We start from the raw sequence: 15,432 nt of genomic DNA, 5'->3' as shown, positions 1-15,432 counted from the left end.
ATCCTCTTTGTAATGTGAAGAAAACTGACACCTCTTTGTTTAGTGCCAGAAGGACTGTTTTGTTTTGACTGTTTCATTGACACTTAAGATAGGTCAAGGTGTCAACCATTTTGGAGACAAGCCCTGTTGTTCTCCATGATTAGTTTAGAGCAAAAGACTGTTTATTCCTGTAGATTGAAGGGGGTTTCACGTCTGGGAATTGGCGCTCTTTTGTTCGACCAAAAGTACCATAGAGCAGTAAGGTACACCCTTCCTAATTGGGTGACGAAGAAGTAACCAAATGACCAATGGCTTTGGTCCTGAGCCATTTGAAGGAAAAGACCCGCCCATATACCTGGAGGATATTAACAATTAGTTTTGTGAGAATCAGGACTGTAAGCTGTAAATCTGAAAAGAGGAACAACTTTCCAGTCCACTGCAGTGTTTTTGTTTTGTTGTTTGTTCTGTAATGCCATCTTTTATTCACCTATTTTTTTATTAAATTTTCTTGTTAATTTTCATTGAACTGAGCCTCTCCTTTCTCAAAATCTGAAAAAACGCAACAAAAGTGACCCCCACCAGTGTGGGCCCTGGGTTGGCCGCTCCCACGCTACCTTTGTCTATGTAGGCTATAGAAAGAAAGAGAAGGGCTTTTGAGTTTAATAAAAAAAAAAATGTATTCAGGAGAAAATATTTAAAGAGCAAATGTGTATTATATATTCAGAATAAGTGTGTTATTCTGAACAACATCAATTTATAAACCATCCCATACAGACAATACCACCAGCCCACATAACAAGAGCTACCCCCAGGGAAGAAGACAGTCAAGATCACTCTGTACCTGCACACAGGAGACAAACAGAAGACTCTTGAGCCTAGTGTGTGGCTGGTTAAATAGTTTGCAGATGGATGTCATGCCCAAGCACACCTGTCTGCCATTAGTCCATACCCATGCAATTAACCCAAGTGCAAAACCACACCCACCAAATGCACACTCACTATAAGTGCTCACCCCTCACACTACCACTGCACTCAAAATTGGCTGATACAGGTCTACCCCGTTACACACAAAGCACAGATTACTCAAAGTTTTGTAGGACTATTGTAGTGAATTAGGCTACATCACATTTTACAAGGTTTTCTGTTTTCATGGTCAGAGTCTATATTTAAAATAAAAAGAAAACACATATGAATCTTTATGTTTGTACAATGTTTAATTGGAAAGGGCAAAACAAAACATCAAGTCACAGGCTTTGCTCTGCAAATACTGACTCTGTTTGACCAATGTCATGTGGTATGCATTAAGGCCAGATGTGTGCCTGGCGTGTGTACACATGAGCACTGAATGTTTCAACAAACATCAAAGCAGCTGTTTTAGGAAAAATGTGAGGGTGGGGTGAAAATCTTCTTTGTCTTCATTGTAAGCTTTTTGAAATTCTTAAGTTTGTCTTTGTTGGTTGAAAAACTGATTTCAAAGCATGAACTGAAGATTTTTCTCAACTGATAATTAAACATGTAATGTGATCATTCATATAAAAAGAGTAATATATTGTTTAGTTTCATAAAGTAAATAAAGTAAAAAAAATGTTAGATCCAATTTAACAGCAAATCAGTAATGGAAATCAGTATGTTCTGGACCTTTTTTGTCCCTGTATCGTCTGAATGCAAAACAGCATTTCTCCTTAAAATGGAGAAGGATTTTTTAAATAAAAACAGCCAATACATATTCCCAGACAGCAGAGGTGTGGACTTGAGTCACAAATATGATAACTTTAGACTCAAATTGACAAAATCAAAAAAGACTTGCAACTTGATTTTGATTTTAACCCTACTGGCTTGTGACTTCATTTGGACTTCAGCCTTTTGACTCGAACCGACTTGATACCCTCCCCAAGCCCAAATATAAATTATGATTCCCTAGATGACTGTTATGTTCTTTTATGTTCTGTTATATTAATTTCTTTGAGACAATGAAAGTAATGTGAGTATAGATTATATTTTTCTCCAGTTTGTGATATTGTATGACAGCAATCACCTAATTAAACCACTTCCTCCACCACCAACTTGTAGAAATACATTCTTTAAGGATGTTAACCAGAGCTAAATTTCAATCAGGAAGATTTATGTAAAATACAGATGCAGAAGCTGTTTCAGAAATAGTGATATATATGTCATGACTCATATTAACATGTTAAAAGGTACATAGGCCTAACTACAGTTGGATTACATATGGACTTACAATTCTCTCAAAATCAAGATTCTGATAATAGATTCCAACATCAGTCATATAAACTGCACAGTCAGCTCTGTTGAATGATGTGAGTGTAAGCAACAATATTATTTAAATGTGGCGATAGTTAAATTACTGTAGCTGCTCTAAGTTGCTAAAATAAAGTACCAGTCATGGGTCACTGAGCAACTACACTGGAAAACAATAAAGTTCAGAGACCAATCTAGGTTTATCTAGTCAAGGAAAATGTACTTTGTCACTACTCTGGTCTCATTGAATCAATAGTCTCTGACATCATAAAATGTGATCTTGTTATTTTGGTCAAATGAAGTCTAAATTACAGGTTGAAAAAATCTAAAAACAGACCCACAACATAATAAAATGTGTGCACAAAAAACTTACTGATTGGTTTAATATCTGAGTCTGTATCGAAATTGAACGTCTCTGGTAGGTTGTATCGAACCAAAGCCCCATCGCCTGAAGTCAAATTCAGGTATCTTCTCATCAGGATTCTTCAGCTCAATCTCAAAATAGACCAACATGAGAAAAGCAAACTGTTTCAGCTCATTGGTGGCAAAGAAACGACCAGGGCACATGGACACCCCAGCACCCCAGGGCATGTTGTAGTACTTCACCTTCTTCCCTGCTTTGTAAAAGTCAGTTTTCTTCATCCCGTCTGGATTCAGAAAGCGGTCGTATTTGAATGAATGTGGGTCAGGGTGGATCTCTGGGTCAATATGAACGGCACTGTAAGGAAAGACTGCCACTCTGTCGCCCTTGCGAAGGAAGTATCCGCGCCCATCAGCCATCTTGAGGGTCATGTCCTGAAGCACTTCTCTGGTGAGGAGGGGTGAAGCAGTGAGTCGGAGGGTCTCCTCTACAGCACTGTCCAGGATTGGTGTTTTCATCAGCATTTCATGCGTCAGGTTGATTAAAGGGCCACCACGTAGGACTTCCTGTCCGTATTCCTTCAGAACCTTATCTATCTCTCCCTTCACTGCTGTCATGGCTTCTGGGTTTTTCATGAGGTAGAGGAGCAGCCAGAATGCAGAAGGCCCTGTGTTGCCCTGAGAGGCCCAAAGAAGCACAAACATGTACCTGTTTATCATTGACTCATTCATTCCCAACTCCTCTTTGGCTTGCTGTATCTCCCACACCCAGCGACTGATGTTGTCCTTGGTCTTCATCTTCTGCACTGACAGAGAATTCCAGAAGAATCCCATTAGTCTCTGTGCTTCCAACCTTTCCCTTGGTGGCAGGATCCCATAAGCCAGGTTGGGGAAGAGTTGGTCATATTTACGAAATTCGTGAAATAAGGCTTCTGATTCAGCACTGTCTTTCTCTTTGGCTTTCTCCTCACTTCCCTCTGACACATTGCCATACAAGGATAAGTAGCCAGCCCTAAAGAGAATATTGTAGCTGTACATGAACAGTCCGTCTTCCATCCAGGTCCTTTGGTCTGTAGCTGAGCTGATGTTGTGCAACAACAGATTCTGCAAATTAGTCATCATGGCTTGTGTCATTACCTGCAGTCCATCCCCTTTCAGATGCTTGCTGCTGGACTCGTGGAGAATTTTGTGGTCGTTCTCTATAGCAACGTAACCAAACACTCTACGCACCAGATGCACAGCAAACTTGCTGAAGTCCAGTTTTTCTCGACTCTCCTTAACAAGTGCTCCAAATGAAAGAGGGTCCTGAAGGAATGTGATGTAATGCCCTCCCAGCTGTACTGTAAAAACATCGCCGTGCTTTTGTTTCATCCTATCCAGGAACTTTAACGTGTTCCTGCGAAACTCTAAGACATGACCCAGCCAAGGGATGAGTCCCTTATCCAAGGGGGGTTCTCCTGGTTGCCGCTGTCTAAACACCCCGAGTAGGTACAGCCCTCCAATCAGGGCAGCAAGAAAACCAAGAACAATAGACAGCAGTAGTCCCATGACTGAGTGCTCTGGCAGCCACACAGTGATTTTGGAGTTAAGGTCCACATCCTGTAATTTAAACAGACTTTTACTCCTCCCATTGCTTGTGGGACGGGTTTCAGGATTCCAGGAAATGCATACACTTTTCTTTCCAATAAAGCAGTGACGTTCACACAACTACGTTTGCATTTCTCATCTTTATTGTACACACAATTAATTAAATAATATCCGTTCATTCAGAATGAAGTCTCTCCTGACTGAAATATTTATGTAAGAAGTATTTGTGTTCTGTTGGTAGATTTTAACATCATTTGATATTAAAAAAAGAGAATTATATTCGTATCTGAAGCTGCTATCAATAATAATACCTATTAATATCAACAGTGACAGAAGTACAGTACAGTAGTAGTAGTAGTAGTAATAGTAGTAGTAGTAATAATAATATTACAAATAATGATAACAAGGATGAGACTTATCGGGAGGAAATCAACAATCTTGCAGAGTGGTATAGAGAACAACCTACAGCTCAACATCGGCAAAACCAATGAGCTGGTGATTAATTTTATGAAAAAATGAGGCACACACTTCTGTCTACATCAGTGGAGCTGACATGGAGCAGGTGAACAGTTTTAGGTTCCTGGGAATCAACATCCCAGAGAACATGACATGGCCATCTACACGGTGGTAAAGAAACGGTTGTATTTGACTACCAAGATCCAAGAACTGGCATGGGATGTGACGGCCTTGGAGAGGAGGGCTCTGCAGCAGGTGATTAAAACTGCTCAGAAGATCATTGGTGCCCATCTACCAAGCACCAGCAAGATCGCTGAGGTGAGGTGCCTACGCAGAGCCCAAAGGATACTCAAGGACAGCTCCCACCCCAACCAGAGCCTGTTCACCCTGCTGCTGTCTGGAAAGAGATGTAGAAGTATCCGCTGTCTTACCACTAGACTACAGAGCAGTTTCTTCCCCCAGGCTGTGAGTCTTAAATTCATCCTCAGCACTCCATCATGTTAAATAGTTTTATTTCTTTGACTTGACCCCTCTAGTTTATAGATCATTTTTGTATATAACGCTTGCTTCTTGAGAGTAGCAAAAACTACAACTTCTATCTTCTATATTCCATACTATACAACCTTGTTTTGTAAAATGATAAAAAGATCCACCTTGTACCTTGTAATAATAACATTCATCATCATCACTGTACCCCGCCTTTCGCCCGATGTAAGATGGGATTAGCTCCAGCCCCCCCCGCCACCCTGTATGCAGGATAAGCGGTTGACGATGGATGGATGGATGGATCATCACAGCAGGAATGGCAGTAGTAATAATTGTAATTGCATTAAAAGTTGGTTTGTTTGTTCTTTAAATCATTTAATTAATACAGATAACAGAGGAATGTTGGATGCACTGCCTACAATCTGTGAGCAGGCCAGTGGCAGCAAGAAGAAAGCAGATCACACCACACCGAGCACAGTGAAATGATTGTGAGCATAACCCTCAACCTTACAACTGCTGATTGCGGCAATAGCTTATTTGCTGAAGCTACTGGATAAAAGTTGCTTAGCGTTAATGGTTAATGGGTTCATTGAGCAGTTACACTGTAAAACTATCTGAGAGATTATGTGTCATAGGTTTATCCAGTCAAGTAAAATATACCTGTTTTTACTCCTGTCTTATGTCTCATAATCTCTTGGTCAAAAAAAGATTTACTATGTAGTGGAGTTTAAAACAGTATTATCTCATACTCACTTTAACAATTACAGGATTTGATGTTATGTTAAGTTACAGTTCAAAAGAAAGAGGACATTCCAGATCAAACCTGTTCTTCTTGTGAAACCAGTCCAGTAACCTTTGTTTTGAGTCTGCTTCCTTGATTGACAGATTACCTAATTATTTATGTACAATTGTGAAACAAAAGCTACTAAAGATAACACATGCTCTGTCTAATATGGAGGTTAAACCAGAGGAGATGCAATTTCCACCATCATGATGACCATGTTACAGAAATACATGTGAAGTATAAATGAGGCAACTTCTTCCCCTTTATGTATGTTATGTATATTATTAGGTTGTTTGAAAATGTTCAAGCGAAAATTAACCACACTTTACTACTTTATCTTTTTTATGTTGATCTTTTGAAAAGGAGAGAAAGGAGCAACATAATACCTCCACAAAAGTATTTGAACACAAATTGGTTTCCCAAGTCTGCTGCTCTGTGTTCCCGATACTTCCTACATGGACATATAGCACCACCTGCTGATATGTAAAACAATATGTCAAAGGCCAAAGGAATGTGGCTTATCCGAAACGCCATTGCCACCCATCTACATAGTGTGATAAGATTGGTTCTGTAGATTTAAGATGTAACGTTTGGATTTTTATCTAATAACTTACACAAAGAGGAGTGCCTGTCTAAAACTATGACAAACTTTTAATTTATTTGATGTATTTTAATTTTAAGTAGTAGTTGTAGGTTTCTTATGATGACTAGAGACCATTTTGTTCATCATAACATTGGTGCATATAGACTCCCTAGCCAGGATCAACTGATGAATTTGCTGTAGCACTGAGACTGCCACCAAATACACCAGTTTTTAATAAAGATTCAGCCTAGTGAACATAATCTTTGAAGCACACTTGCATTCATGTACAAATATATATGTGTGTGACAAAAGTGATACTGATGAATTATTGATTTTTATATCCACCTTTGTTTTGCAGTTTACTTTGGCATCTTTATGATACATCGTAAACTGAACAGGTACCATCTCACCTTGCAATGGATTCACAAATTCACCACTAGGTGGAGATGTTTTTATAACATGACTGCATCTTTCTGGTACAGAAGCCCGAAGCAGCCATTGATTCAAACATTGTTTTACTCCGTTTTCCCGTGATTTCTTGCGATTTCGAGATAACAAAGCAATAGTTTAACGCAGTGGTTTAATGCCAGTTTCACTGCAAGTATTTGTGTCACTGGTTAGCTCAGTTGGTAGAGCACAGGAATCATACTTTTAAAGTTGTGGATTTGATCCTCACGGAAGATCAACCTTTTTTTCTTTTTTATCTTTTTCATAATCCTCTTCAACAAAGTTCTTATGAAGAGACTGGCGATTGGTCCACATCCATCTACCTATGGACTTTTAACTTCCCCATCATTCCCATGTAGAGGAAATTCCTGTGCTTCTCATTCAGGGAAATCCATTTAATGTTAAACATTTCCTGACGGTTAATTTGGAACCTTTGAAATAGCCATCAGGAAATGTGTAATTGGATTCCCCTGAATCCCTTCATAATAACAACTGCAAAACACACAAAAGAAGAAAAAAAAAAAGTTGTTGAGAGCAAGAGTCAAACCTGCAATCCTTAGATTATGAGTCCTGTTGAGTTGATATTTCTCAAGAGCATGTTACTTCTCCATTTCAGATAAGCAGAAAGTACAGTATCAGATATGGCACTATATAACACTAAACAACATTGTGAAAATTACAATGTTATCTTATTATTACAGTTTCCAAGGGCACTGCTGAGGGTTCAATTGTGTGTACACTTGACAAAGAACCATCAGTTTGTCACCGTCAGCCATGTTTTTTGTTGGCTTTTGGTGTTATGCAAAAACCCCCAACTTTGATAGGAATGCAGCATATGGTCTTGACATGTGTTCATAGTGACAGATTCTGGTGAGGACGTGTTTGGACGCACTGGACCAATGAACTCGGCGAGAAACAGGCAATCCAGTAACAGGATATTGATTCATATTTAATCAGCCTTCCCTAGTTTTACAGTTTGATGTGAGTTTTGTGAGCCTGGTGCATTGCTTAGGATGGGCTCATTTGCATGAAAGACACGGTGACACAAATTCAGGCACAAATTCATGCTGTTACCTCCATTGCTGATATCTGTAATGGCTGATTTTGTATTAACATGTTTATGCATTTTGAAATGAATGGGTTTCAATGGGAGTACAGACTCAACTTTCTTTCAACCTACTCAACTTTAAAAGCTTACTGCAATGGCATTTTTGCAGCAGACTCCTTTAAAGCTTTCACCTACTCAAAAGATGTTTATTTGTTGTTGCACCTGGTATAAGATAAAAATGATTAATTTAGGAGATATTTACCACCAATGTTAGGGGTTTGTTTTTTTAAAAGATTTTATTAGTGTGTCACCCCACGACCCAGTACGCAGGATAAGCGGTTGACAATGGATGGATGGATGGATTAGTGTGTCACATGACCAACTAAAGTGTGAAGCTTAGCTTTCGGCAGATCAGAAAGAAATTTATAAACTGCTCTCTTTTTTATTTATAAATGCAGATACATCTCTATAAGCACATAAAAGGCATCAAAATGTAGCCACAAGCATTTTCTCTCTCAAAATGCTAACATCTTCCTCAATGGAGATTTAGCATTTGAGATCTAATTTGATAGGCAACCCACAGTCGTTGAAGATTTTAATGTATCCATCATGTGTGAATATTTTATATGCCTAGTTTTGTTAGGATAACCATCAACATGTTTATTAGAATAATGTTTAAGGTGTTTATTGAAAGATACACTGAACCTTAAGGTGCAGCTTTCCTTGCTCAGCTTTATTAATCTTGGGCTGCGGCGTTCACATTATTATAAGAACCCACATACTACACATTTTGCAAAACAGACACACACAGCCAGTTAAAAATTGTTGCTAGCAGGCTGTTTCAGAGGCTCAGGAAGGCCATAATAACTGATGGATTTTAACAAATTGTTTCTAGCACCTGCACTCAGGGCTGATTAAATACAAGACTAGACACATGAATACAATGGGCGTTTGCAAGTGGACTGCAACTCTGAAAGCTGTGAAAGTCATGTGATACAGTACACAGCACACAAACCTTGCTTGTATTGATGTTGATGTTAACTCTCTTTTGTCTTATGCACATACACTTTTTACTAATATCCAGATGATGTCACATTTCAGTCTTATTTCTTTAGAAGTGTTGTAGGGTAGAATACACTATTGTTTTAATATTGAATATGTGTGGAGATGGAGGTGGGTGAAGACCCACAAGAGGAGGAGCGAGACAGGACATACACTGAACAAAATTATAAATGCAACACTTGTGTTTTTGCCCCCATTCATCACGAGCTGAACTCAAAGATCTAAGACTTTCTGCATGTACACACAAGGCCTATATTGTTCACAAATCTGTCGAAATCTGTGTTAGTGAGCACCTCTCCTTTGCCGAGATAATCCATCCACCTCACAGGTATGGCATATCAAGATGTTGATCAGACAGCATGGGTATGACACAGGTGTGCCTTAGGCTGGCCACAATAAAAGGCCACTCAAAAATGTGTATGTGAAAAAATGTGAAATGTGTCTATATATTGTCATGCTCAGCTACTCAAGCACTAACTAAAAATATTATAATCACAACTACAAAGATTTATATATAAATGCGCATTTTCATCCTCAAAAAAGTCAAATTGTTTATTACTAGCAGGTTGAGTGTATATCTCAATTGGTAGAGTGTCAGCCATGAAAACACAACTTAATGGTGGCCAAGGTTGTGACAGTGTTAATTGGTCACAGCTGTATGGTGTTTGAACTTAATGGCTTCCAACACAATGTTCAGTTCCTACTGACTGCAGTAGTTAGTGTTAAATTTGTATATTGTCATTGTCAGGCTTTCTAAATGCAATCATTATTTAGATGGACATCACTATTTCTTAAGTTTGCTGTTTCTTTATTTTATTCTCCAACAGTGGCCTATACAACACAGAAAATATATTTACAAACAAAACAGTTGTGGACCAGGCATTTGTGGTGATCGAGTGCCCTCTATTGGTGCATTGGTGGTGTTACATATCACTTCTCCTCATTTACTACAGGCCATAGTTTTCCAACACAGTCAAACTCAGATGCAGGAACTGACAGGACAAATTGGGGGTTACACATGGTAGCTCCGCTTTAATCATGAGAAGCTGCAGAGCTGCAGTCTCTATTCATTAGTCACTGTAACTTACAATGTACATTTGCAGCTAAACTGAGGCTAATTGTAGACCATTTTCTCTCTGCTCTGTCTGCCATTTACTGGTCTTGTGCATGCACCTCGCAGGTCTATTCAAAGTACTGTTTGAAATGATAAATTCTTTGTGTGTTCATCAATGGTGATAAATGATTCCAACGTACCGCAAGGTACACGCACAATTCGGCACAGCTGTTGCTCTGTTTCTCTTCCTCTTCTACCACACACACTGACCCCTCCTTCATTAAGTGCTAGGCCTATAATTTTGGATTTATTCATGCACTTAAAAAACGATTTATTAAAAGCATATTTTTCACTTATTTACAGCATGCTATTTATATCATAATAGGCTATATATTAACTTATGGGAAGAAAAACAGTAATTCTGTGTAAAATCAGACACTGATCACCCCCAAATCGCCAAAATGGGATGATCCTTGTTTCATAACTGTTTTCCCTAACTGTATTGACAGTTCTACTACCAACACTGCTCTCAGACTTGTTACTGTATAGCAAACTGGCTCAGGGAATGTGACAAAGAGGGAAAACAAGTATAATTTATGAAACTAAAGTAAACGTGCAAAACAAGATGCTACAGCATGGACTGAATACATGGGCCAGCTGTTATAGACCATGGCCCCAGGTGAGAGCAATCAGCTGACAACCCTCTCAATTCAGCCAATTGCCTGCCGAGGTTGGCAGGACAACCTCCAAACAGTGGAAGGGGCGTCACCCTTCCGCTGAAGCAATTTAAGGATGAGAAACTAGCAAAGAAACTAGTGATTTGGCAAGCAAATGACACCTACAGAAAGACAAGGAAAATGTAAAATACTCAAAACAAATGCCACTTCACCAAGTTACAGAAATTCATGTAAATTATCTATGAGGCAACTGCATCTTTGCTTTGTAACTACTGATACTATAAGTAGGCTCAAAGGCTATCGTTAGTGGATTCATCCCTCGCACACACGTGCAGCAATGAAGAGCTTTTGCCTACGCCCACCGGTGGGCCACAAGCACGGTCTCACCATGTGTACAAAGCTATGAAACAGGACAATTGGCTCCCAAACAGCTTTTTGTCTTCAGTCACTCAAGGAGCGTGTGAGGCCCATAGCTTAGAGACCTGCGCCTGAACTCATAGAATATGTCATTACAATACCTAACTATTGTTCTATTTCGTATAAGCTTTGCCCTCTAAGACTATTGCTAGTGGGTTAGAGGTGGAAGGGAGGTGGAAGGTGGTCCGGTGGAAGGGAGACGCACCGCATGTCCACAGTATAGAGTGAGTCATGGAGCAGCGAGAGACATTTCGCAGGTAAAAGCGGATGAAAGAACATGGGGAAGGCCAAGATGCCAGGCAGTTGTGCGTGCCACATAACAAGACAAGGCGCACACCAGGCAGAGAAGATAGGATGTAGCCTCCTCCTTTGACCTGTGAGGAGGGGGAAAGAAACATTCACTTTTAAGGAGCTAGTGATATTCTTGGGCATGAAGGCCGGGTTAGGATGCAGGACAGCTGAACTGCTGTCTTCTTAGATACAAAGGTATGAAGGAGCCACAGAGAGAGCAGACAGATCGCTTAATCTCTTGACTGATGTTAACACCAAAAGCAGAGCAGTTTTAGTGGAGAGAAATTTTGGCACCACTGTCTCTAAAGGGGGCTTTAAGTGCATCGAATTGACGGCGTAGGTGAAGGCGTAGGCTACGGGGCTACGCAGAGGCTACGCCGTCGCCTGACGTGCACCTCCTCAAAAATGTAACTACATGTGGAGTCGACGCGGACCGTAAGCTCTGTGATTGGTTGGCTGGGTAGCCTCGCAATGCCTCCGAGCCGACTGGAAGTACCCCGCTCTTTAAAGTAACATTTACTAGCAGCCAAAATGGCGGCTGTAACACAGTGAATCAATATATTTGACCGTCGCAACCCAAGCGAAATGACTCGTTTCGCTATCAGAATGTGATCCATTCGGTTGGTAACATTTGAAAAGGCTACACCAGCCGCATGTATAAAATTTTACCCCCATTTACGTTAGCGGAATGCTAAACCGGAAGTTAGCCTGCTCGGCCAGCAAAAGTCAACACAGTGTACGCTGTAGCGCTACTGCCAACTAGCGTTTGGGGGTGTAATTGCAGAATGACAGACACATGGACACACAAGTATAAATGCCTTACGCAGGAGTATAAAGCCTTTTCAAATGTTATCGACCAAATCGATCACATTCTGATAGTGAAACGAGTCATTTCGCTTGGGTTGTGGCGGTCAAATATATTGATCCACCGTGTTACAGCCGCTGTTTTAGCCGCTAGTTACTTCAAAGCACGGACACTTCCTGTCGGCTCGGAGGCATTGCGAGGCTACCTAGCCGACCAATCACAGGGCTTACGGCCCGCGTTGCCGCAACGTGTAGTTATTGTAATTTGTAAAAAACGTGTAGTTGTAATTTTTGAGGAGATGCACGTCAGCCTACACCGTAGGTGACGGCGTAGGGTAGGGGGCTATGCAGAGGCTACGCCGTCGATTTGACGCAGAAGTATAAATTGCACTTAAATCAAGCTTGAATCAATGCGTGTAAAACCAGCGCTAAATCCCACTAAGTAGCCATGGTGTGTGATACAGTTTGGTGTCTGTGCACGCCTCTCAGGAAACACTTTACCAGCAGGTGTGCGAAGACCATCCTGTCACCAAAACCTTCATGCCAGAATGAGATGGCATCAGCGTAGGTCTTAACCATGCTGAAAGCCAAATCCCTGTCCAGCAGTAGCTGGAGAAACGAGGCAGGAGACATGCCACCAGTTCCAGATCTTGCTCCACACACCAGTGCAGAAAAGCTGCCATTCCTGTTGGCGTCATGGGTGGGAAGACCCCGCTGTGGGGCTCAAAAGGGCTGGGAGCGTTAGCTGGGATCAAGTAACAGACACATGTATTCTTAACTTAGCAGGTAGTTCAACTTCCTCGCTAACTTTTCTCCAAGTAATGTCTAGTTTTGGTTTTTATATAAATATGAAGCATTAGTCCCACAGAGTTCTGGGTGCCCACTGACACTAACAACAACCGGAAGAAACTGGAAAACGTCTTTTGAAAACATGAGAAATAAGCATAATGTGACGGAAGTTAGTAATGCTATTTAAATAAAAAATCAAAACTCACTGTTTACTTGGTTTCACATAATGCCATTCTCCTGCGTGAAAGTCATGGGTTGGTTTGACCCATTCACCCCTTCAGCGTCCTTATGGTGTGCTCACGTACAACGTAAAATAAATATTCACTTTGCATTACTCGCACGAGTTTAACTGCTGGACTATTTGTGTTTACTTACATGACTAATGTAAGTAAACACAACCCGCTAATATTTGCCCTAATCTGGTTTACTACAGCGGTATGTAACCAAAATAAACATTTTGTTGTGATTTATTTGCAATAAATGCATCAAAATGTAAGGTTTGTCCACAAGATAGCAAAGAACTTAATAATATTAATTAATAATGCTTGTTTTCTAAATACCGTTCAGATAGATCAGAGCTATGCTATGCTAACTTGTTTCATAATAAAGTACAATGATAACTGGAATCAAGTAACAGGTGCATATTTTCATAATTTACCAGGTAGTTCATCTTCCTCGCTTACTTTACCCCAAGAAATCTGTTTTTCTGTTCCAAATTTGTCCGGTTTCTGTATGTATAGGAAGTGGTAGACAGGTTTAGAAATGCTAGTGACTTTTTAATTCCCAAAATTAAAATTAAAAAGTTTATTTAATAAAGAAAATTACCTCAGAGCTCCTCCTGTCAGTAAACAGCTCATTATCAGAGCAGAATCTGGTGCGTGTTTTTTTGTCCAGAAGCTCTGGTGCTGCCCCCGGCTCTCTCCTCCAGAGCTTCCTGTCACTCAGTAACTGTCAGTCAGTGAGCAGAGGCTTTCTCCCTCCGCTGTGCCCGGTCATCTCTGAAAAGCCCCGCGATACACGCAAATTTTTTGCATCACGAAAGTAAGTCACGCGAATTTCGTGTATTCACCCAATTCGTGACACCCAATTCACGTCCATGCATTGACTTTGTATGTAATGCCGTCGTGCGAAAAGCTTGATTCGCATTCTGTTTGAACATACAGTAAAGGCCTTTTCAGACATGGAAGTGAGGAAAGGTGTGAATAGACAGGCAGACAAGCACTCCGACTAGATTTTCTTGATAGCCTAGCCTAAGATAAAACTATACATAACATTACCTGATACATCCAGTTTTGAGCCGATGCTCTGAAAAAAGTTGCATGAGACGATCATGACAGTTTTGCAGGATCAATCGCTTCCCTCCTCAAAATGCCTTTACTGAGACTTTCTTGCGATATATAATAAGTCCTACTTACTCCTTTGCTACCATCGTACAGCCACTAGAGGTCGCTGCCACAGTAAATGTCAAGATGGATCGCAATAATGGGATGCACACACGACCAATTGGGTTGTTTTTCTGGGGAGGACCGATAACCTGCTGGAATGCAAAAAAAATATGTCAAAGGCAGGGTGTTAATGTAAAACTACAGTCTATGTGTCTAAACCATTACAACCTATTTGTAAGCTTTATTTATTCAAGATATGTACTGAGTTAAAAATAGAATTGATAGAATTGCCTGCGATGGGCCGGGACCTGTCCAGGGTGTACCCCGCCTTTGGCCCGATGTCTGCTGGGATTGGCTCCAGCCCCCCGCGACCCTGTACGCAGGGTTGACGATGGATGGATGTATGGATGGATAGAATTGCACCTGTCAAGAAGAATACAGAAATACAGTAGTTTATTTAATAAATGGCGTGGCTGCTGTATTTTGTAGTTTATTTTGATAGGCCTACACTTAAAATTAGGGTATTCAGAATCATATTTTAAGATACATTTTGATGTATCTTTGCCTTTTCCATCCCTGGATGGGGTAAACTGATGAATCTGAGGTAGCACTGAGGTTGCAACCATACCATCAGTTTCTTTTATTTTGCAGTAAACTGAACAGTTACCATCTCACCTCCCTACAGATTCAAAAATTCACCACTGGGTGGAGATATTTTCTTTATATCCTCATGACTACATTTGACTAAGGCAGTTTCCTTTACAACAGTTCTCTAAATTTCAGTACAATTTGTTTGTGCAAAAGCAAAGAAAAATTGTCAATAGCTAACTTAGAACTCATATATTAGTCGATAATTCTCAATATTCTCCAGTTCAGATCAGCAGAAAGTATGAGGAATGGCACCATAACACTAAACAACAAGTGGAAATTAATTTTACTTGCATATTCAATTACATTCTTAGTG

General features: G+C 40.2%; 1 protein-coding gene across 1 annotated transcript; it reads right to left on the bottom strand.

Moving 5' to 3' along the window:
* Positions 1 to 1,174: 1,174 nt before the first annotated feature.
* LOC123973106 (5-beta-cholestane-3-alpha,7-alpha-diol 12-alpha-hydroxylase-like) lies at positions 1,175 to 4,147 on the bottom strand. The gene has a single exon (XM_046052986.1). It carries the CDS (start codon positions 4,144 to 4,146, stop codon positions 2,620 to 2,622), a length of 1,527 nt encoding a protein of 508 aa, XP_045908942.1. The 5' UTR covers position 4,147; the 3' UTR covers positions 1,175 to 2,619.
* Between the last annotated feature and the right edge of the window lie 11,285 nt (positions 4,148 to 15,432).

The sequence above is a fragment of the Micropterus dolomieu genome, linkage group LG06, assembly GCF_021292245.1.
Source record: "Micropterus dolomieu isolate WLL.071019.BEF.003 ecotype Adirondacks linkage group LG06, ASM2129224v1, whole genome shotgun sequence".
NCBI classification, from domain to species: domain Eukaryota; kingdom Metazoa; phylum Chordata; class Actinopteri; order Centrarchiformes; family Centrarchidae; genus Micropterus; species Micropterus dolomieu.
This window is presented reverse-complemented; position numbering and strand designations above follow the sequence as displayed.